General features: G+C 35.6%; 1 protein-coding gene across 8 annotated transcripts in view; it reads left to right on the forward strand.

Annotated features, from left to right (window-relative positions):
* The window catches only part of AGTPBP1 (ATP/GTP binding carboxypeptidase 1), a 66,567-nt gene that overhangs the window by 16,269 nt on the left and 27,507 nt on the right, over positions 1 to 22,791 (forward strand). For all 8 annotated transcript variants that reach the window (XR_005629872.1, XM_039729604.1, XM_039729610.1 and 5 more), the window contains 18 exons: positions 1,167 to 1,297; positions 1,819 to 1,886; positions 2,300 to 2,363; positions 2,727 to 2,873; positions 3,106 to 3,237; positions 5,039 to 5,132; positions 6,760 to 6,797; positions 8,312 to 8,520; positions 8,926 to 9,103; positions 10,579 to 10,676; positions 11,762 to 11,878; positions 12,471 to 13,186; positions 16,592 to 16,675; positions 16,931 to 17,017; positions 17,104 to 17,252; positions 18,696 to 18,783; positions 19,496 to 19,640; positions 22,332 to 22,485. Coding sequence is in view for 7 of the 8 variants with exons in the window: in XM_039729604.1 (XP_039585538.1) it covers positions 1,167 to 1,297; positions 1,819 to 1,886; positions 2,300 to 2,363; positions 2,727 to 2,873; positions 3,106 to 3,237; positions 5,039 to 5,132; positions 6,760 to 6,797; positions 8,312 to 8,520; positions 8,926 to 9,103; positions 10,579 to 10,676; positions 11,762 to 11,878; positions 12,471 to 13,186; positions 16,592 to 16,675; positions 16,931 to 17,017; positions 17,104 to 17,252; positions 18,696 to 18,783; positions 19,496 to 19,640; positions 22,332 to 22,485 (2,699 nt within the window). In the remaining variant the exon portion in view is untranslated. The remainder of the gene's footprint in view (positions 1 to 1,166; positions 1,298 to 1,818; positions 1,887 to 2,299; positions 2,364 to 2,726; positions 2,874 to 3,105; positions 3,238 to 5,038; positions 5,133 to 6,759; positions 6,798 to 8,311; positions 8,521 to 8,925; positions 9,104 to 10,578; positions 10,677 to 11,761; positions 11,879 to 12,470; positions 13,187 to 16,591; positions 16,676 to 16,930; positions 17,018 to 17,103; positions 17,253 to 18,695; positions 18,784 to 19,495; positions 19,641 to 22,331; positions 22,486 to 22,791) is intronic.

Consider the following 22,791-nt stretch of genomic DNA (forward strand, 5'->3'; position numbering starts at 1 on the left):
GAGAGGAACAACTCTGCAGACACCAAGGTCAGTGGAGAAGGAGGAGGAGCTGCTCCAGGCACCAGAGCTGAGGTTCTGCTGCAGCCTGGTGCAAACCTTGGCAAGGCAGCTGTGCCCTGCAGCCCATGGAGCTCCATGGGGATGCAGAGATCCACCTGCAGCTGGTGGAGGAGCCCCAGGCCGGAGCAGGTGGATGCACAAAGGAGTCTGTGAACCCAAGGGAGGCCCCAGGCTGGAGCAGCCTGTCCTTGGAGGACTGTACCCTGTAAAAGAGTGAACTGGCCATAACCCCCATTCCCTGTCTCCCTGTGCTGCTGGGGTAGGAGGCAGAGCTGGAAGGAAGGAAGGGTGGCAGGAAGCTGTTTTTAAGGCTTATTTTACTTTCTCACTATCCTGCTCTGATTTTGTCAGTAATAAATTCCCTTCATATCTCTAAGTTGAGTCTGTTTTGCCCATGATGATATTTGGTGAGTGATCTCTTGCAGTCTTTATCTCAACCCATGACCCTTCATTAAATTTTCTCTCCTCTGTCCAGCTGCAGAGGGGAGTGAGTGAGTGGCTTTGCTGGGTGCCTGGCCTGCAGCCAGCATAAACCCATGACAGAGGGTCAAATGCCCTTGCAGTCAAAATGAATCCAAACTTAGATGATAATTTTAGAAACCATAATATTTCTTTCTTCAAAATGGTGTTCTTTTTCTTCAGCTGGTGTGTGCTAGTTTGCTCACTTCACAAATGACATTTTCTTCCCTTTCTGAAATGCCATCCTGTGAGACGAGCTTTTTTTTTTCCTTTCAGTCTGTTTGTAGCCAGTTTTTCCTTGAAGGGCAGGTTGGATAGGGTATCCTGTCACTTAACATAAATTATTAAATATAAGTTACTCTAGATGGCATAGATAAAGAACATTTGTACCTATAGCTGAATTTTACTTGCTGCAACTGATTTCCCTGTTCACAGTTGTTGTTCGAGATGCTGTTACATACAATTAGTCTGTTAGAGTGCAGGCTTTGCAAAATCTGTAGATTTGCCAGAATTGAGAATTACGACTGTTTTCCAATCCAGATAAAATATGGAAATGAATTAGCTACACCCTTTACTCTAGCATCAAGTTTCTGTTGTTAGGAGCTTTTTTCTCTGATTTAGATGAAAAAATAATTTCTTTTTTGTAGTGTTTCTGCCAGTTCTCGGACTATATCCCTGCTGTCGCAGCTGGAGAAGATAAATTTGGACTCTGTATTAGGAGAATCAGACAATGCCAGATATGTTACCTCAAGGATTCTTCATCTGGTCCAGAGTCAAGGTAATTATCTAACCTTTGTGGTTTTAGTAGTTTCCCTTTTGACCCTTGCTTTTTGTATCTCCCTTGTTAGACTTAAGTTTTGATTTAGTGAACTTGATTATACATCTGTTTTTGTCACTCTTTGTTGAAAACATCTGTTTAATACCATATATATCTAGTATAGTATTGGTAGTGCTGAGTCCATTTTGTGTTTGCCAAATAGCTATAATTTAAGTAATAATTCACTTCATATGTATATATGTCTGTATTTTATATATATGTAAAGAGTAGAAGTATCTGGAAGGCAGTTTTCCTACTGATATTTTGCTTAACTCTTTTTTTCTAGGCCATCACAAAATTGCCGAACAATTGAAAATAAAAATCAGTTTTAAAATTGCTTAAGTCTTTTACTTCGTTCTTAGTATACACACATATGTATTTTTTAATAAGTTTTATTATTTGCAGTGTAAATTTTCTTGTCAATTTGTAGATGATAACTTATTTTTTTACTACAAGCCAATACTGGTCTTTTTCTGTGACAGAAAAAACCAGAAAGGAGATGACTTCTAAGGGCTCCACTGGAATAGAAGTTATCCTGTCAACCCTAGAGGTAAAATCTTTTAATTTTTTTGGTTATGGGTTCATAGCAGTTTTGCATTTTATCATTATGAAATGTATGTATTTCGTATTATGAAATATGTTGTTATCCTATTGAGTCCTCAAAACTTGTGTTGGTCTGTTATGAATAGATACTTCTTCTAGTAACCTACTTGTGATTTTCTCTCCCTTATACTTAGGTATTTTAAGCAATTGCCTGTCACCTATCAATTCTAATTGATGTATCATACTACAAAGTGTGTTTTAATTGGTTTTGTGGTTAATTTGGGCTGAATAGTGGGATGGTTGCTATGTGGGTACATCCAAAGTTCTATTTAATTTTGTGGTGGCAATTCCTCCTATCTTTAAGTATCCAAACCACTATTAGACTGCATGTTAAACACAGATCTCTGTTTTTTATTGCAGAATACAAGAGATCCTCAAACTATTCTAAATATATTGAATATTCTCATTGAGATAGTCTCAGTTGGTAAGTTTTCATTAAGGAGTAATATATGATTATATTTATGCTTGCTTTTTAAAATATTTTTTGGTTTTTTTTCTCTAGTTATTTTTATTGTTGTTGGATTTTTCATAAAATACCATTATTTTGGTTTTTGTTGTTGACTGCTGAAGCATATGCAGAATTAAAAGAATGTAAAGACTGAAGTTATCTTTCTAATAATCCTACACAATAGTTTGTTGCTGTAAGTGGAAGTCTAGAAGTTCTTGCATAGTGCAGTCATATATGAAGAAAATACTGATGTTTTAAAAACTAACTTAATCATAACTGTATCTTAGATATTTATTTGTTATTTGGCTTTAGTTGTATCAATTCAGTTTTAACTTCTAGGTGGTGGTCGGAGAGCAAGTGTCTTAGTCACCAAAGGAGGGACACAGATCTTGTTACAGCTGCTTTTGACTGCCAGCAAAGACTCTCCACCAAATGAAGAACTAATGGTGCTTCTTCATACTCTTCTTGCGAAAATTGGCCCAAAAGGTGACATTATGGCTTAATAATTACAGTTTTATAATTGTTATTGTGTAAGCATCTCCATACTCAGAATTGGTAAAGAAGTAAAAAAATAGTGAAGTAAATTAGAGGGGAGGAAAGAATGGTGGAAAGTAGATAAGCAGAGTTTACCTCAGTAGAAAGGGTTCAGTAATTTAACTTCTATTTTTTTAGCAATTTCAAAATCAGTGTGATTTGTCTTGTATTTCTTTGATGTCAGACAAGAAGATTGGCATGAAAGCAAGAATAAATGGTGTCCTAAACATACCATTGAATTTAGTGAAGCATAATTTGCAGAACCACAGGCTAGTATTGCCATGTCTTCAAGTATTAAGGGTTTATTCAACCAACTGTAAGTATTGCAGAAAATTATTTTCTTTCCTATGTGAAAAAAGCTTTTTATCTAGATAAGGTTAAAATATCAATTCTGAGTGCTTGTTTAATGTTAGTTATTTTTCTGAGAATTTTCTCCTTATATCTTTAAAATGCTTAAATTCTAGAAAATTTTTTTTTGATCAGTGCTATTGGGTGTGTAGAATTTTGAGCCATCTACTTTGCATAAATGCTGATGTTTAAATCTCTAAACCAGAAATGCTAACAGTTTGCTTGCAGAAGCACTTAGAGATAAATAATTACTCTATTATTCATTCTCATGTTTTTTATTTCTGATGTTATATTTATTTCTTTATTACCAATTTAGAACTTGGTTAACAGAGAAAATATTTCAATTTAACCTAATTAGTTCTTAATTTAACGTTTTCCTTAATTGTTTTGTTCAAGAGCTCCACTCTCCACTGTTGGACTAACATTCTTCCACAAGAGCCTAGTTGTTTGGGCAGGCAGTAGAAAATTGATGAAAATAGTGAGGTTCTTTCTGTATCTCTACTATAAGTTAGATGCTTTAAATTTTTTCATTTGAGCTTGAAATGGTTGTTAATCTTCTTATTTATGTGCAAGAAATTTAAAACGTGGCCATGTCCTGCCCCCCCAGAGAATCTGTAAGATTATGTTTTCAGGTCATTCACATGAGCAGCAATAATTCATAAAGCCTCAATATTTTCGAAACATGGAAGATTTATTTCTATTGAGCTGTCCTGACAATGAGGTGAAACACTCCTAAAATGAAAAGTCTAATACAGAGAGTAACATTAGTCACATTGGTTACCCGAAAACTTGCTTCATCCTGGAAATGGGACTGTCTCTAATATGACTTCTTAGATCAGTTCTGTTTTTCTGTATTTCTCACTCTTTATGAATAGAAAAAGTAGTAGTTTGTAATTTTCTGATTTTCTCCAAGTTTGTGTATAGTTACTATTAGAGTAAGTCCTAACTTAGATTCTGTTATGATGTTGCTGCTAATGATGATGAAATTGCCATTTGAGTTCACGTACTAAATTCTACAGTGGTAACAGTGTTTATTATATTGAAGTAAATTCTTAGCTACTCTCTTCCTAGTTTGTTAGGAGGACACATTGCTAAACTCAGTCAGGGATGGAATTTCTCTGTGTCAGAAGTTTTTGAGCTGGCTGTTGGACTTCAAACATATACTTTGAGCACATATTTCTCTAACATGGATCTTAGCATAATTTCCTTTCATTAGCTCCCATTCAAATAGATTACTTTTATATTTTTTTTTCTGAGAACATGTATTCAGAACGTGTAGTTCAGGAAAGCTCTACCAATTGGCATTTTTAAATTTTATAGCAGATTCTTGGATTTCATATCCTGGTGAATATACTTGTTTGTCAAATACTGAAGGGCTGTAGTCATGTTCTATGACAGCAAGTCATAGAACCTGAAATTTTAGAAAACCTGCTGTTTCAGTAAACTGTGAATTTCTATAAAGAAAATTTGTTTTGTGTTGTATCTTAGTAACAAAGAAAGCAGAAGCCTGCATTGGAAGTAGTATGTGATTTTTTTTGTAAAGTAATGAATAAGTTTTCTTCTTTTCCCAATTTTATCAGGATTAGGTTGTCATGCAAATTATGTGTAGAGTAGTGTCTGCTTGTCACTGTATGTCTTAAAGGACTAAAATGTCTAGCATTTTTGTACTTGAAAATTAACTTGTGTGACTTTTAGTTTTGAGTATATGGATCTTTTTCTTTTGCCTTTCTTACTACATTATGTTAAAATGAATTGCTTTTAACTTCCAGCTGTAAATGCAGTATCTCTGGGAAAGAATGGAGTAGTAGAACTGATGTTTAAGATTATTGGCCCTTTTAGTAAAAGGAACACAAGCCTTATGAAGTAAGTAAGATTTCTTTAATACACTAGATGGTAAAACCTTGTATGTTTTTTCAAAACTTACTTGTAAATGAAAAACAATATTGGAGCAATCAAGTGCAATTAATATTTGAAGATTAAAGTGAAGGGTGATGGGAAGGAGTATCACAAATATGAGAAATTTTAATTTTTCCCGGTAGATAAACACAAAATACTTGAATGTCTGGTTGCAGTACTGGTAAAATAATATGCATTATTTTTTATCTTTAATATTCTTGCATGGAAACTGTACAGTGGTTAACCCCAAATCATAACAAGTAGATCAAGACAATTCCATCATTTTTCAGTTTGTTTCTATAACACCAAGCCTAACAGAGTTCAAGAGCATTTAGACAATGCTCTCAGGCACAGGATGTGACTCTTGGGAGTGGTGCTGTGCAGGGCCAGGAGTTGGATTTGATGATCCTTGTGTGTCTTTTCCAATTCAGCGAATTCTATTATCTGCTTTGTGCTTTTAGTGTGACACTGTCCCTTTTGTTTGATGATAAATTTTTTTTCCATTTTTCTGCAAATCAAATAGACATTTGGGGCAAGAACATAAAACATGGAATAGGAAGCCTCAGCAATTACTGTCTTGTGGGCTATTATGTTAAAAAAATTAAAATTCATTGTGTAGGTGAAAGTGGTGATTTTAGATTCCCATTCTGGTGGTGGTTGTAGATTTTGGGCCCTTTTGTTTGGTTGTTTTTTTGTTTTTTTTTTTAATTTGGATTGGGTTTTTTGGGTGAATGTAGTGTTAAAAAGTAGCCAAGTGGATGTAACTGAAGATAATCCTTTCTTTATATACTCCACCTTTTTGAAGTGTATACCAGTGGAAAATTAAGTTTTTCGTCTGATTAGCAAAGTATTCATCTCATATTGTGCATATTCTAACTTTGTTACAAAAAGAAATAGATCACATTTTGATATGTGATCAAATCTGGTGTTTGTGATCACAGGAGTAGGGTTCAAAAAACATGTCCTGTTCCTTTAAGGCTCAGCTAAAATTCCAGATTTGAACGTACTATTCTATGATGTGACTAATCATGATATCCTTGTTTATGGTCTAAGATCAGATGAATCAAATCTATCTTCATAAAGAGGTGAAAAATAAGTATGTACATTTTGTAGTTGCACAGTTGAATTGAGAGAAGATCTTTGGGTACAAGAAAAATCTCATGCTGATCATCTTGTGTTGTAGTACAGATTGATGGGCATTGCTTCTCAGTATATTCATATACTGCCTGCAGGTATTGGCCTACACTTTTCTAAAATAATGTCCTTTACTTTGTGGAAGTACTTGTTCTTGCTGCTAACAAAGACATGAATTTCAGAATATCACAACCAGTGAGTGTTGGTCATAAACATTACGTTGTCACAGTGTTTTTGCAAAAGCTGGAAGTTTCTATCGATGTTGCGTTGATATTTTTAAGTTTTGTCATCAGACTTCAAATACATGATCTCGTAGTAATATAAAAGTGAAGTCTGTGCTACAGTGCAACCAGGAAAACATGAAGTTAGACTCTTTATAAGTCTGTAAGCAGTAAATATTTTGTATAGTTTTAAGCTTACTGGTTGGTTGCTGTTTTGACTTTTCTTGTTATGTTGACAGGGTTGCTTTAGACACACTTGCTGCATTGCTAAAATCAAGTAAGTGTTTGACTACAAGAAAATGTCTACTTGAGCTATAATGGGTGTGTGTGTATATATGGACACAGTAAAACTAAGCATTAAATTGGTGGCCAAAACAAAAATAAGGCTAGGAAACATATAAATAAGTTTCATCTGCAGTTTCTGATACTTTATTTATGTTGTATATACATGAATGTTTAATGCTTGGTTAGTGTTTTGTCAGTTATGCAGCAGAAAGGCTGCACTGCTTCTGCAGAGCTGATCTAGGTCCAAGGAGGACAAATAGTTTTTTGCATTCACTCACCTCAGCTATTCAATAATAGATGTCTATAGCTTAACTCCTGTGCCTCTTTTTTACACATACATCTGAAAATATCTGTTGGATGCCTAGGGAAAATTACAGGTATTCTTCAGTACCTTCCTGAATAGCTAGGATTTGGGTCCCAATAACAAATCTGTCAGTGATGCTCATGAAGTGGAATTAAAGGTAACAAAACCAATGGTGTGATTCCAGACATGGGCTGTCTCAGCCAGCAGCAATTGATCCTCACAACATCATCTTTGCAGATTTTGAAGCAGCATTGTAACTAGCAAGGAATTAAAAACTCATTTTCTCGAAATAGTTGTGTTAAAGTAGTAGTTTTAGTGGAGTTGAATAAGAATTGAGATGTGATGAGATTTGCAGAAAGCCATTTCACACAAATGGTGAGAAATTTCAGTACTGACTATCACAGGGTGCTGAGTTTATTCATGTTTATTCAGTGTGATACCTTGGTCTTACAGGTTTGTGTGTTAATGAATTTTGCAATTTCTCCTTGGGAAGTTTAGGGAAAGAAATATTTCCAAATTGTTGTCAGTATTCCATTCTGTGAATTGGCAGTTAAACTTTAATACTGGGGAGGAAAATGAAGTGTTCAAAAGGTGTGTCTTTAAAACAGGAGGTCTTGTTCATTTATTTAGGGATGTCTTCTCCTTAGTGGTTTTAACTTGTAACTTCATATACTTTATATAATTAAATATTTTCCTAACAACATTAGTCTGCTATATATAGTCTAGCTGTCATACTGATTACCCACTCTTTGGGGTAGAAGTATTTTCAGCTTATGAAATTTGAATGATAGTTGTGAAACTGTATGGATTGCTAGTGAAAAGAAGTTTGTTTCAAATCTTGTATCTGGATAGTGTGTGTAGATAGTGATATATATGCTTTGTAGAAATATTTTTGGTTTTTAATTTACTGGATGACAGCATCTTACAATTGCCTTTTAAATGTAATACATGCTGTTCTTCTAGGAAACCATGAAAATTATCTGAAATGTTACAATTAGGTTTAGGCTACTGGTCTTAGTTTTCCAGTAATTTCTGTTTAGGTTGATGTAAAACTCTGCTAAGGGTGGCTAAAATACTACTCAAACTGAAACAATTCAGTTACTTGGATAAAAAGAATAATTTAAACATGGAAAGTAAAATTTGAAAGTAATATCGAAGTCACTGGGCAATTTTAATTTTCTTTCCTAACTTTTTTTGCAAAGAAACAAATGCCAGGAGAGCAGTAGACAGAGGATATGTGCAGGTGCTTATAACGATTTATGTTGATTGGCACCATCACGATAGTCGACACAGATACATGCTGATACGTAAAGGAGTGTTACAGTGCATTAAAAGTGTTACAAACATCAAACTGGGAAGAAAAGCATTTATTGATGCCAATGGGATGAAAATTCTTTACAACACTTCACAGGTAAGTTTATCCTGATAGGGTTTTTTATGTTGTTGTTTTTGCCTTTTTGGCTATGACCTCAAGTTTGTCATATTTCTTTTATGAGACTGATGGTCATTCCTGATTATGGGAATAAGGATTATATTCTGTACCCCACTGAAACATTGAAAGAGTATAAAATTAAATTTGTATTTGTTGTTATTTTGCTGTGGCTATCTCTGGGAGGGACAGTTGAACTTAGTTTTAAAAAAGAGAGAGTGAAAATGCCTTTCTGTGGTGAAGTTTGGATTTCTAAAGGTGAATTTGAGTTGGTAGGAGTTTTTCTGTCCTTCAAAGAAGGCGTGAACCAATTTTTTTGTAAATAGTATATAAACACAGTTTGACTTTCAATTTGAGAAATACTTTTCTTTATTTTTCTGTTAACAGGAGTGCCTTGCAGTAAGAACTCTTGATCCTCTTGTCAATACATCCAGCCTAATAATGAGAAAATGTTTTCCCAAAAATCGTCTTCCTTTACCAACTATTAAAAGTGCTTTCCATTTCCAACTCCCAGTTATTCCTGCCAGTGGTCCTGTGGCTCAGCTGTACAATTTGCCTCCCGATGGTATGGTGATTTTGTAGTACTTTGTCCTTGAGTATGTCTAATTTTGCTTTATGGAAAAGTGGAATCAATTGCACTTAATTGTATTCTCTGCTGAAAGGACTGTGAGACACTTCTCAACGAGCAAAGGGTCTGTGACTGTTGGTGTGGAGCACTAGTTTCTAATGTTAAGTTTAAAGTGGTAGAAATTTTGTCCAGGCACATGTTTCTAATGTTAAGTTTAAAGTGGTAGAAATTTTGTCCAGGCACATGTGGTTATAAAATCAAAGAGGAAACAAGGACAAAAAGGTGATGTTCACCAAACTCTGAAGTGTAAAGAACAGGCTGTATTCAAACTTAAATGGTCTCTCCTTTCAACTCATGTAGCATATACATTCTCCTACGTGTAACGTGTTGTAGTGTACATCCTGTCTTACAGGAGCTTGTATCCCTTCCTTTCTTTTTATTACTTGGATAATTAGGATGTGATGAATTTAGATTAAGGTTTTCCATTTGAAGCACTGGCTTTTATATGTTATTGTGGTTATTCCTTTATTTGCATGATGAGAAAGTAGAGCTGCTTTCTTGGACTCTTGCAGTCTCTTAGAAAACACTGTACTGCAAAGCATTTATATGGTTCATTGTAGAAAATCGATTCATCCCATTGTGAACACCTTTCATTATTTTCAGGTAATTAATACATATTCCAATAAGGTGAAACAGCTTCAGACCTGGTAAGCAACTAATGAAGTTGCTGTCAGAAAGTTAATCTGAAATGAAGGGTCAAAGTCAGCTTATTAATATCTTTTATTCATGATATCTCCTGAAACAAAATGTAATCATAGTCTGAAAGTAAGCTATCGTATTGGGCTTCACGTGGGTCAGACTCCAGTAGTTCAAAGGTTGTTTATGTTTTGTCTTCAAAGTAGAAAATAGATTTAGAAGTGTGTTTCAAAACCCACAAAAATTAAATCTCTGCTCAATGTAGTAGATTGGTACTGTATAATACCTGTTTAGAAATGTCCTAGTTTACTAAAGTGAACTAATGATATGATTTTTAATAGGTTTGTTACCTATTATAAAAATAAGTGAAAAACCAATAGAAAATAGGATACATAGTGCTTTAAAAGGAAGAAATTTTATATTAAAAGACATGTGGAATGTTGTTGGGTGGGTAGAGGTCTGGGTTTATTAAAAGTATAGTCTTGTATAGTCAGTATTGTAAAACCAGTACATATAATAATTCTGAGTACACTAAAAAATCAGTGTAATTTGTAAACCTCTGAATGAGCCTTTTAATGACAATCAGCAAATTTTCTGCATGGAAAACACTATGAGAAAACTTAAACCCCCCAGCACTAATTTACTAGTTGGTTTTCACATTTTTTTCAAGCAGTACATGAAAAAGTAAATAAATCCAGAACATTGACAATCTTCTTTGAGCATGTATAATTGGATTAAATGTATAGTTTGCCTTACAAAACCTTTTTGTATTGTAGTGGATGATGTGGTGGATGAAAGTGATGATAACGATGATGCTGAAACAGAATCAGAAATTGAAACTGAAATTGATGATGACAAGGACCAACATTTTAAGGTTGGTGGACACAAAATTAATAGGCAAAAGTCTGGTATAGCAATTTTTTATTTAAGTTGCTTAAGTTGTTTAATCTGGTATATAAGTGGACACAAAATTAATAGGCAAAAGTCTGGTATAGCAATTTTTTATTTAAGTTGCTTAAGTTGTTTAATCTGGTATATAAGTGCATTTTAAGCGTTAGAAGAAGTTTGAGGAGATTTTCAGGGCAATTTATAGAATTAAAAGAGCTTCAGAAACTTAAAGAAGGTGGGTGCTGCTTGAAAATATCAACCATTCTTGTTCAGATTGCTTCAGCATTTTTGTCAAAATTTGTTTGCTTCACACTTGATGTATCTGGACTGCAGTGGAACAGAACCACAGACTCCTTTAGCAGTGTTCTCTTCCCAACTTATACTTCTCTCAGCCTGCTTTTCTCACATAAGCTGGTCCATATGTAGGAGCTGCTCTAACCTTTTCCAGCATTCTGGACTGGGATTGACTAGATCAATGTTTCAGCAAGGTAGCTGAAGTTCAGCCAGCTGTAGAGGTACCTCTAACTTGTACCACTTAGGGGTATTCTCCTGTTCCCTAGCTGCCAGGTGGGACATGGATGGGTGTTTAGTCAGAACTGCCTTATTCTGTATTTTTATGTTATCTGTATTTAGGAATTAATAGAATTGCTTGTCCATGAACTGGAAAAACATACTGTATTCAAGGATCTCATGAGCCCTGGTGGAAGGAGTATCTTCCATACAAGCAGTATTGCTTTGTCTGCAATCAGATTAAGTCTTCACATTCCAGGTTCTGTGCTGGCAATATGCACAGATTTCATGTAAAATCTGGTATCTGTGTATAAGTTTGGATGAAAGCAAGAAAATTGAGATATTTGTGAATTGATGTTGAAATAGAGGCTTAGATGTACTAATAGTACTGAGCAGTCTAAATCTTCATGGTGAAGGCTGCAGTTCAGCTACTTTTGAAATAGTGGTATTTTATCTTTTAAAGCATGGCTCTACCAGGAGGAAAGGTGAATGTTTCAGATTGATGTTGTAGAACATAATTCGTTCTGGATGCAAGATTAATTTATTCTGGTGATCTTTCAGAATGATGATATTGAGAGTGATATTAATAAACTGAAACCTAGACAGGAATTGGGAAGACCCATAGAAGAACTGAAAATGTATGAGCGATTTTTCCCAGAACTTTCAGAAAACTTTCAGGTAAAGTATATTGTTCCCAGGACATTTCTGGCCATGTCAGGTTGACTCTGGAATATACTTGGATGTTGTTTTTTGGGTGGATAGTTCCTCTAGCCAAGAATCAGGGGTGTGCAGTTCTGCACCTACATATGGGAGTACTTTATTGTAGGTTATTTAATTATGTGTTGTGGTTGCTTCAGTCTTACTGAGAAGGTGGTACTGTGGGTAGATATAAAGGAAAACTGTTTTCTAATGTATGATTATCATATACAGCAGAAAGTAAGATATTGAAGAAGGATGTAAGATTTCTGAGAGTGCTTAAGAGAGAGGCGTCTCCTTAAATGCTGTACACCTACTTTAAATAGGTAGTTAAAATATCTGGGCCATTGCATTGACTTTACACTTTGTTTTTAATGAACTGCTTGTTATTGCTTCAAGGCCTTCTTGTAAAATACAAACTTCATTGCTCTGATGCCTTATAACAGCTGTCACCTTTTAAATTACATTTAAAACAAGGAAAGGAAAATGTTTCTAATATACATGAAACTGGGGAACTGTTTACTTTTTTTGTTAATAATTTTTTAAATTATTTTTTCACCTTTTTTTTTTTAAGGAATGGGACTTAGTGTCCAAGGAACCAAAGCCTTTTATACCTGATGCAAATTTGAGTGGGCCTATTGTTGTTCCTACAGCCAGTGAGGAGCACTCTGCTGAAGCAAACCCGTCAACAAAAGGAGTTGCTTTAAAGGAGTGCAGTCCTTTATTGACAGAGGAATACAATAGAAGGCCAGTGCTTCTGGAACTACCAAAGAAAGATAGCATGAAAGGCAGTAGTTTACATCAGCAAAATGATCAAAGAAACATGCTTCCATCATGCCAGTATCTAAGCCAAGAAATTGTGAAAGGCTTGGACAGAATCAGTCTCCAGAGCAGTGCAAAAAATTATCAATGTTATGGTACAGAGTCTGTAGTAAAGAAAGAAAGCAAAGCTAGTGTTGCCACACCTGCTTGCAGTAAACCCTGTGAGCATGTTTCACCCTGTGGAGGTAGTCTCTTTGAAGGATCATCTGTCCAGCTGGGAAAACTCTGCTGCACTGGAGTGGATTCAGAGGAGGAGGAGGAGGATTCCAGATCTAGTTCACCAGGAGAACATGCCATGTTTCAAGTTTCTGATGTATCACCAGTTCATGACTGCGATCTTTATCTTGAAATGGTGAAGAACACAAAGTCTATTCCAGAATACTCAGAAGTGGCCTATCCAGATTATTTTGGCCATATTCCACCCCCATTTAAGGAACCTATTCTAGAAAGGCGGTATGGGGTACAGAGGTGAGTTACCATGCTCCTTTTTTTTGTTGTTGTTTTAATTCCTTGGAGAAACAGTGTTTAGGATGAGATAAACCTGATGATCTCCAGAGGTCCCAACCCTAACTATGGCTGTGATTAACAAGAATTGTTACACTGTTTACTTGGGCATCTAAAACTGTTTCCAGTGAAAAGCAGTTTGAAGGTAGGTGAGTATGTATTGATCAGCACAGAGCCATAATGAGGAACACAGTCTGATTCTGTAATTGCTAATTCTGGGATTCAATTTCTAAATATAAAATTCAGTTTATATTTTCCTTTTCTGCCTTCCCATCATTTCTCATGTAAATTTTGTAGTTTGCAAAAAAACAAGCCAACCTACAAAACCCACCACCAACCAAACTAAAAAATCCTCACCTGAATGCTCCTTTCAGGTCTTAGCAAAGATGGGACAGTTAATAATGAAAAGATTCTTCACCTCTTTTCTCTGCTGAACTAAAAATCTGTCTTTCAGGGAAACATAGTACAAAAAGTTAAAAAATACACTAAAGTGTTTGGCTTTAGTGTTCACAGTATAAGAGAATTTTGAGTTAACAAATGCAGAGGATGCGCTTTGTGTTAGGTACTGCAGAATGACATACAACAAAAGCATATCAACACACCCTTTTATTTCTTCACTGAGAGATAATAGAAGATGATGAAGAGAGATGAGATTCTTCAGAATAATTTGCAGAAGTGGTATGAAGAACTGGCTAATATTACATAGTGAGTTACTGTAAAGACATGTGAGTACATTAGAAGAACATGTAGAGCTGTGCGACCTTGCCACTTACCTAATTATGAGACTGAATGCCTTCACCTTTATACTCATAACTATAACCACCTTAATGATTTATGTTTATATTTAGATATTAAAATTATTAAGAGATTAAGTGCCTTTAGCTGGTTGAATGAAAATCCTTCAGCTATTTCACACAAGTAATGAAAAAGTGATCTTTGTAGTGAAATGACAACTGCTGGAACACTAATGGCGTAATGAAGGAGGAGAATCTTCCCCAGCAAGTTATTTATTAGCTAGATTCAGCTGATTTAGAAGGGAGATAGTCTTGAGTCAGAAATCACCTAAGAACTGCATTTAAACAAATCTTGCAAATGCTTATGTATGTTTTTGTAGTAATTAATAATTATTAATTTCCCTGAATAAAAAAATTGAGTAAAGTTGGATACAATTTCTCTCATTGTTAGATATAAAGCAGTGGAGAAATAAATCTTGTACGATAATACATAAGGCTGATTTCTAGACCATGAAGATAATTTTAGGGTATATTTTACCTTGAAATGTTCTATTTTTTGTTGTATTTTTTATGTTGAAAGTTTTAAGGTCTTGAAGGAACAAGAATGAAACAGCAGGCAATATGGCTAAACTTGAATCAAAAATCCTGTATCACATTTTTAAGGAATACTTTTTTAAGAATTCTGTTTTCTACAAACAACTCAATCTTGTTACTGCAACATAAAAATCTCCTGAGACCTTGTTTAAAAAGGGCATAATCTTTTCATGATTTCATATTTTATAGTGGATTATAAAAATTTTTTGGTAGGGGACATGGAAAAGCTTTAAAGTCTTTTACAAAGCTTTGTCCTAACTCTTGACATTCAGTGTGATTTATGTTCTCTGTCAGGTAAGCACTTAGTTACTGCTCATTGGGTAAGTCTTACCTGGAAAATAAATAGTTGCTTTAATCCATTCATGTAATTTGTGAAAATATTGTGTGGGGTCTAAGGTGTGACCTAATGGATTTTCTTCTTATTTTTATTAGGACAATGTAGGATTTGGGGGTATATTTTAGTCTTGCAATGTGCCAGGAGATTAAATGCTTTTGAATTTGTGCTTTGGAGTGCTTCTTCTTTCTCTTTTAAGTTTAGTAGCATGTAATTATTACCAAATATCTCACCAATGTATTACTGTTAGGATAAATGAAATTGATTATGGTTGAAGTGTTTTACACTGCTCTATCTTTTTAGGAAGAGAATTATTATATAGTAAAATACCCTATAAACTGGAGTATTTCTATTCCTTAAAAATTTAGTTGGCTTAGGGTTTTTTTTCTGTACACTTTAGTGTTTTCTAATCATCACGATCCACAAAGCAGTAATCTCTAAGCATAGGGCTCACATCAACAATGTTGGTTCTGGATTTCTTTTTCCTTTAATTTTCTTTAAATAGTTTATCTTCATTTTTTGGAACGTGAAAATGTCTGCTACTACTTCTCCTTCTTGAATCTACTCTTGAATGCTATTTCTTCTTTGCTTTCATCTATACTGGTTATTATAATGGTATTTAAAGGATGTTATTATTTATAAAATACTTACAATGAATTTTCATTGATGGATTTTGTCTTGGCAAAACTTCTGTGATATTAGGAAGTGTTATGGCATTTTAGAGGTGAGGCATGCCAAGATCGAATGAGTTTTCTAAGATCAAGTGTAAGGTCACAAATCTATAATTCTGTCCTGATCTGAACCTATTCAGATGGATTCTGGTGAGTCAGCCTTGTCACAATATTGTCAGTTGAACTTGTGACTTATTTTCTTTTTCAGTTAATTTCAATTTAATACAATGTGCTAGAGTTATGCACTTACCATCTGTTTCTCATTTGTTAATAGTATTTATTTTAATTAAACTGAGAATTTCCAGCCTGAATGTACTTTACCATTCTGTTTCTGTATTCTTCATTGTTAATCTACCTCCTTTTCTTCTTATTGCAGGTGCTGTGCAAGCTTTTCCACACAGCTCTGCCACTATATTTCATTCTTGAACTGCAACACATTCTTACTTTTCCAAGCCAGGACCTAGATACTGCCAGTTGTGCAATGGTTTTATGATGTGGATAAGCACAGACCTGAAATTTGGCTGACATCACCAAATTCTTTCTTATTTGTTATGTAGTCAATAAATGAACCTAGATCTTCAGAGGTGAAAAGCTAGTTCACTAACACACTTACTGTACGATCTACTCTCTAAAACTCTTTAATTTTGGTTGTGGTAGGATTCATTTAAGTTACTAATGTTATCAAGTGTTGTCATGTGTTAAAGCATTAACATAAGTAATGTTTGAGTAATTTCTGCTTCTGTTATAAAGTATGAAACTGCATTTTTTTCCTTCAGATAAAACCCAGTGAGTGTGTGAATGAAAACTCAGTTCCCTCATGTACAAATACTGGATTCAGGCAGCTCTGAATGCAGGTGTTTAAGCTTAAGTACGCCTTGACTTTGCACACATAAATGGGGGTGAAGCTGAGGTCTGTCTGAACTGTACCCCTGTCTTCATGTCAACTTCATTAGTTTTCCTGTATGAGGCAATTCCTCTTTTGTGATTGGAAACAGTAGGTGACAATTTAAGTGAGAACTCTGCTTTTCTTTTTTAGGACAAAAATCTGTCAAGATATTGAAAGGCTGATTTATCAAAATGACATTATAGATAGAGTTGTATATGACCTTGATAATTTGAGGTAAGTTTTTACCTTTCTGTAAACAATATTCAAGTAATAGTCTAAACCAGTTCTACTTTCTCTGTGGTGTGACTCATAACATTTACATCAGATTACATACAAAGTTTGATCTGACCTAACAGTGCTTTTGCTATATGGGCTATATTTGGAGGAAGGATCAAAATAGTTTCTGAATTGACAAGTGAGGACTAAAATAATCCTATTTGGTTTAGCTAAGTTCATTTTATTCATTTTGGTCCCTTTTTCTACTCATAGTTGTTCTGTACCAGAGGAGGCAGATGTTTTGAAGTTTAATTCCAAATTTGAATCTGGAAACCTGCGCAAAGTTATTCAGATCAGAAAGTAAGATATTTCAACTCTACTTTTCATGGTTTAGATATTTTATTTCTGCTTCTTATGATCATTGATATGATTTTGCTAATTTTCAGAAATGAGTATGATCTAATTCTGAACTCAGATATAAATAGCAATCATTACCATCAGTGGTTCTACTTTGAAGTCAGTGGAATGAAAACTAGCATTGGTTACCGGTTTAACATCATCAACTGTGAAAAGTCAAACAGTCAGTTCAACTACGGTAAGATATGTTTCCCATTCTTTGAGAAGAAATATGTAAAAAATACCTGTGGTAGTCAACTTAGCTGTTTCCTTCCCTCCTCCACAGGATTAGCAGTATTCATGTTGTCAGTTTAAATTCTTTATTTTAATAGTATTGCTAGAAAATATTTTGATAGCTGTGGTTAAAAAGAAGAAATGCATCTTAAACCAAGGGCTGTCAGTTTTTAAAATTAAGTTTTGTTGTAAGTGAGGCCAAAGCAGAAGAAATTTACTGGTAAGCTGCAGCTTCAATTGTCTTAGGACCATTCGGCAGGGGAGTACAGCAACAAAACCCATTGATTCACTCAGATCAAGGAGAATGACAGTTCTCATCATTAATCCATTTCTGCATAGGGATAGATGTGAATGTAAGTGGAGGCATTTCAAAACAGTTTTGTCTTATTGATGGTAAGGAAAAATAAGTCTACTTTGAAATACTGGGGTTCTAAAATGAACATTGCTTAAGAAGTAGTAAGTAGTGTTTGCAGTGTGTGCCTCATTAAGACGTTTACAAACAGCTGAAAATACCTTTCTTCCTCGTGTCTGGGAGCATGTATATAGCGTGTATGTCACTCAGCTTAAAACTGTTTTTGGTTTTTTCTTGATATATATTCTGAAATTTCTCCTTTAAGAAGGAAGAAATCCCTCCTCCCACCTTGAGCCTCAAACTTTTGTTACTGAGTAATGTTGTAGTCTCCTTTGTCATACGCTTTCATCCACACTGTAAAGTCACAGAATACCAGGTAGTTTGACCAGTAATAAGATGCTTTTAAGTTACTTACTGATCTTCATCAGTCAGTTTAGATTTCTTGTATGTTGTGCATACTTAGTAATTTCTTTTGATTTTTTTAACACATTGATTGAATCAGTCAGTGTGATTGGCTAATAATCTAATAAATAAATTATACTCAATTAGTATGTATTTTTTTTGTCCTCTAACTTCATATGAAGTATTCAATGTAAGTATGCTATCCAAAAATAGACTTTAAAGAGTTACTTGTTAAAAAATTGTCCTGTAACATCTGTTATTTTTCAGTTATTTACATGAATGGATGATAGTATCAATTTTTTGTGTACTGTGTGAAGGCTTTTCATAGTGTGAGGTGGATGGAGTGGAACTGTACACTGCTTGTAGTCTACCATTCATGCAAACCTCAGCTTTCATTTAAACATTCCATTTTGGTCTTCCATAAATCTTACTCTTTTCTTTAGCTGTTATTTTCTGAAAATCAGCAATCTTTTGTCATCTGGTTTAAAAAGCACACGGTACAATACCCAGACATTCATGAAAATGCACTCTGATAGTGAGTGAATAAGTAGAGGTAATTTGTATACTGGTGTGTAAGTGTTGATGTGGTCCATTACTGCTAATATGTTTCTGTTTAATGGTAAGCATTAAAGTGAGATGCATTTCTTCTTTCAGGTATGCAGCCCCTCATGTATTCTGTTCAGGAAGCACTACGGTCTCGGCCGTGTTGGACTCGTGTTGGGACAGACATTTGTTACTACAAGTGAGTACATACACAAAGCAAACATACAACAAATCTTACACTGAAGATTAACATAAGGTACAGTTTTTGAGCAGAAGTTATTTTTTATGCATTTGATAGTTCTATGTTATTCCGTTGTGAAAAGGGATTTTTTTCTGAGTCAGTGCAGAGAGTAATGTGATAGAAATATACAAGGTCTCATTTTGTAAGCACGCTACTAATATTTAAGCTGTTAATATTTTATACTTTTATTAGAAATTGGGCACTGGTTCTGGGAATCTTTTAAGGGAACATATATATGCATACTTACTTGAAATCCTATTAGTAACTTCCAGTAATACTGGTCTCATGGTCCTTGTGATGAGCCCTCTGTAATCTGTGGTGGGATTATTATGACAGAGGAGTTCTAAAACACAGGATCAGATGGTGCAGCATATCGATATGTAATCCTTCTTGGTTTGTAGCCCTTTGTTTACTTTTTCTGGTTCTTGTTTGTTTTATTTTGTTGCTTGTTTTTGTTTGCTCACCTTTTATCACCTTAATGTAAATGAATGTGCATATCGCTGTTATAATAAAGTATCTTTAAAGCTGGTGGGAACCTGTATTTAACCTGTATATACATAAAGAGAAATACAGTTACTAAAAATGCTTCTGACTCTTAGAATGTGTGTTCAGAAATAACCAATAGTATGAAAAAGTTTAATGTGTGTATTACCTTAATTTTTTGATTTAGGAATCACTTTTCAAGAAGTTCAATTGCTGCTGGGGGCCAGAAAGGAAAATCCTATTACACAATTACATTCACAGTGACTTTCCAACACAAAGATGATGTGTGCTACTTTGCATACCATTATCCATATACGTACTCAACTTTAAAGGTGAGAAGCTGTGAGAAGCTGTATCTGTTACCTAAATGAATATTTATAATATTAGTATAATCTATTGCATTCGTGACTGAATTAATTTTGTTTCTTTTTATGAAGTCCAAAATGCTCCTTTCAAGGGAGAATGTTCATAATATTAATATTTAGATTGACCAAATGTATAGGTTGTCCTAATGAACAGTCCCAGGAAAAATAAAATTGATGCTTACAGGCTTAGTGGGTTTCCTGGGTATGACAAAGATGATTATGTGACTGCAGCATCTCTCTTATGAGGAAAGACTTTGAGCAGAGATGACTGAGAAGGGACCTCATCAATGTCTGGAAGTATCTGAAGGGAGGGATATTGAGAGGATGGAGCTAGGCTTTTCTTGGTGGTGCTAAGAACTGGGACCAGAGGGAGCTGGCACAAACTGATGCACAGGAAGTTCCACCTGAACATGGGAGGGAACTTCTTCACTGTGCAGGTGACCGAGCCCTGGAACAGATTGCAAGGAGAGTTTGGGGAATCTCGATCCCTGGGGAGTTCAAGCATTGTCTGGACCCAATGCTGTGCAATGTGCTATAAGATGGCCCTGCTTGAAACAGGGACGTTGGACTGGATGGCCCACTCTTATCACTTTCAACCTTATGCATTCTTTGATTCTGTAATAATTGACTGGAAGCTGTGCTAATTTGATGGAGTGTTTTTGTGTTTGACTTAAATGACTTGTATCCTGTTCTGCATATACTTTTTGGTAATTAAAACTGCTGTAACTAGGATAATTATAGATCTTTTTAGATTTATGAATTGTCTAAAGAAGTCTTCTTAGGCTTTTAATATTAAGCTAAATTCATTTGGCTAGAATGTCTGTTGTTTGCCTCTGTCACAGCAATAAAAGCAAAGCAGAGGATTCAGTGGGCAGTGTATAGCAGCTTTAAATGCGGCTTTTCACTAAAATGCTGGCTTTTGAAAGAAGTACCTGTTAAGAGCTGTTATAAGGAACTGTTTCTTCCAGCATCTTCTGGTCCTGGAGGTTCCTCCTGGCCAGCTGCTGGAGGCCAGCCAAGGTGCCTGTCTCTGTCCCAGGCTGATGGACATAGCTTCTGCTTTCCTGTTTGCTTATATATTCACTAGCAAGTCTGAGTATGTATCCCATGGAAAGACAGTTTTGCACACATACTTGTGCATGCCCACTCCTGCTGGGCAGGGCTGGCTACACAGACTGGCACAGACAAGGCAGATCCCTGTGTAACACTACTGTGACTTGTATAACAGGGACAGACACCCCATCCTCCTCTGCAGCTGGTGTGGATTGCTGTTCACTAGCAAAAGTACAAGCTGGCCTACTTTCTAGAATCGGAAGCATGTTTGAGGAACACTGGCATGGCCCATCTGTGCCATAGCTCTGCCTCAATCCGAGGTCTCTCTTGCCTGCTTTGCAGGCCTCCAGTTTGCAGTCTCATCCAGCCTGGTGCTCACTAGCAACTGCACTTTCACACTCATCTCAGAGGCACTCTGCACTTGTGGCTCTGTCCAGATGCTGGCATGGACTGTTTGCCTGCTAGGTACCCCTCCCTTGACCTGGGGCCCATACTATCTGGGTAGTTTACCTTGAAGTTTACTAGCAAGTTTCACGTGTGCCCTCACACACATCAGCTGCAGGGAAGATGCATATGCTTGACACCCCATCCCTAGCAGCTGTTACCAGGCACATGGTCTTGTAACACATGTTCCTGCTTCAGGTGTTGTCACTAAGAAACTCAACCTTTATTGTCCCACAGATGTGTTTTGATGGACACCCTGTCCTTGCCTCAGTGGTTGGATACACCTTTACTCGCTGTAGTCACTGGCAGTGAGACATTCCCTTGCTTCTTTGCTGACACCACTGAGTGAGGAGTGCTTACAGCTCCAGCTGCTGGAGTCTGCTTTGATTCCAACAGTAGCTGGGACCTGGGACACATAGCCTGTGGTACCCACAGGGATGCTCCCAGGAGGTTGGCTTCTCCAACTACTGATGCTGAGATCCTTATGCATTCCAGCTGTTGACCTAAAAATTGACTTTTACCTGTCCTTTTAGTTGCACCAGTCCACACAGCACTTGGATGCACAGAGTAGAGAGTAAGGCTGCAGAGATGGCTAAAAGCATACTGTAGGAATCAGGTGCTTGAGTTTTGTATGGTACCACACCCCCGTCTTGAATGTGCCAAATTATCCCATTCCACTTGTTTATCAGGTGACTTTCTCCAGGTCCTTGTCTGTAGGTTCTTAATGCCTTGTTCAAAGAGAGACTGCTGACTTTGGTCTTTGCTATGGTTTCCATTACATCTCGGCTCTCTGTTCACATGTATTGATTCTTCCTTCACTTATTACCTCTCCTTGCAGCAAAAAGGTCCCTGATCAGATAACCTTAATGAAGCAGAGGTTCTTACCTTCCATATATCCGTATAGTACCATCTGTGTACAATAATTTACCCTCTTTTCCTTTGTCTTTCTCAAAGCAGTTGTAAAAGCAAACTATGTAAAGAGAAGTACTCAATCAGTCAGAGATGTAGAAATCTATATTTCATGGTCAAAATTATCCTGGAAACTTAAACATTTTTTAGAACATCTAAAAGAAAGATCTGTTTAAATAGTACCTCTGAAATATGCTGTCATATGTGACTGCAAAGAATTTGAAGTATTTTTTCATTATTTTTGGTATGAAGATGCATCTTAGGAAGCTGGAATCTATGCACAACCCTCAACAGATATATTTTCGGCATGACGTTCTCTGTGAGACCCTGGCTGGCAACAGCTGTCCATTAGTCACTATTACAGCCATGCCAGAGTCCAATTACTATGAACATATCTGTCAGTTCAGTAAGTATTACTCTTCTTTCTCATCAGCTGAAAATAATGTAAAACCAGGTATTTGTAGAAAAAATTTAGTCTTAACCACTATGCAGTGTAAAAATAGCAGTGTAAAATAAGGTTAATGAATTTCGTGAAACTGAGAGGCATCAGTATTCAGGAATGGTTTTGTATTTAATAATACTTATTTGTGGTAGTGAAACAAAGATATAAATATCTTTAAATGCAAGAATATATATTAATGCATTTTAAATTTTTGCTGCTAGGTTTGTACATTACATTTTGCAAACAGCACTTCTTGGAAAAGAATACTGG

The sequence above is a fragment of the Passer montanus genome, unplaced genomic scaffold (assembly GCF_014805655.1).
Source record: "Passer montanus isolate IOZ18808 unplaced genomic scaffold, ASM1480565v1 scaffold7, whole genome shotgun sequence".
Taxonomy (NCBI): Eukaryota; Metazoa; Chordata; class Aves; order Passeriformes; family Passeridae; genus Passer; species Passer montanus.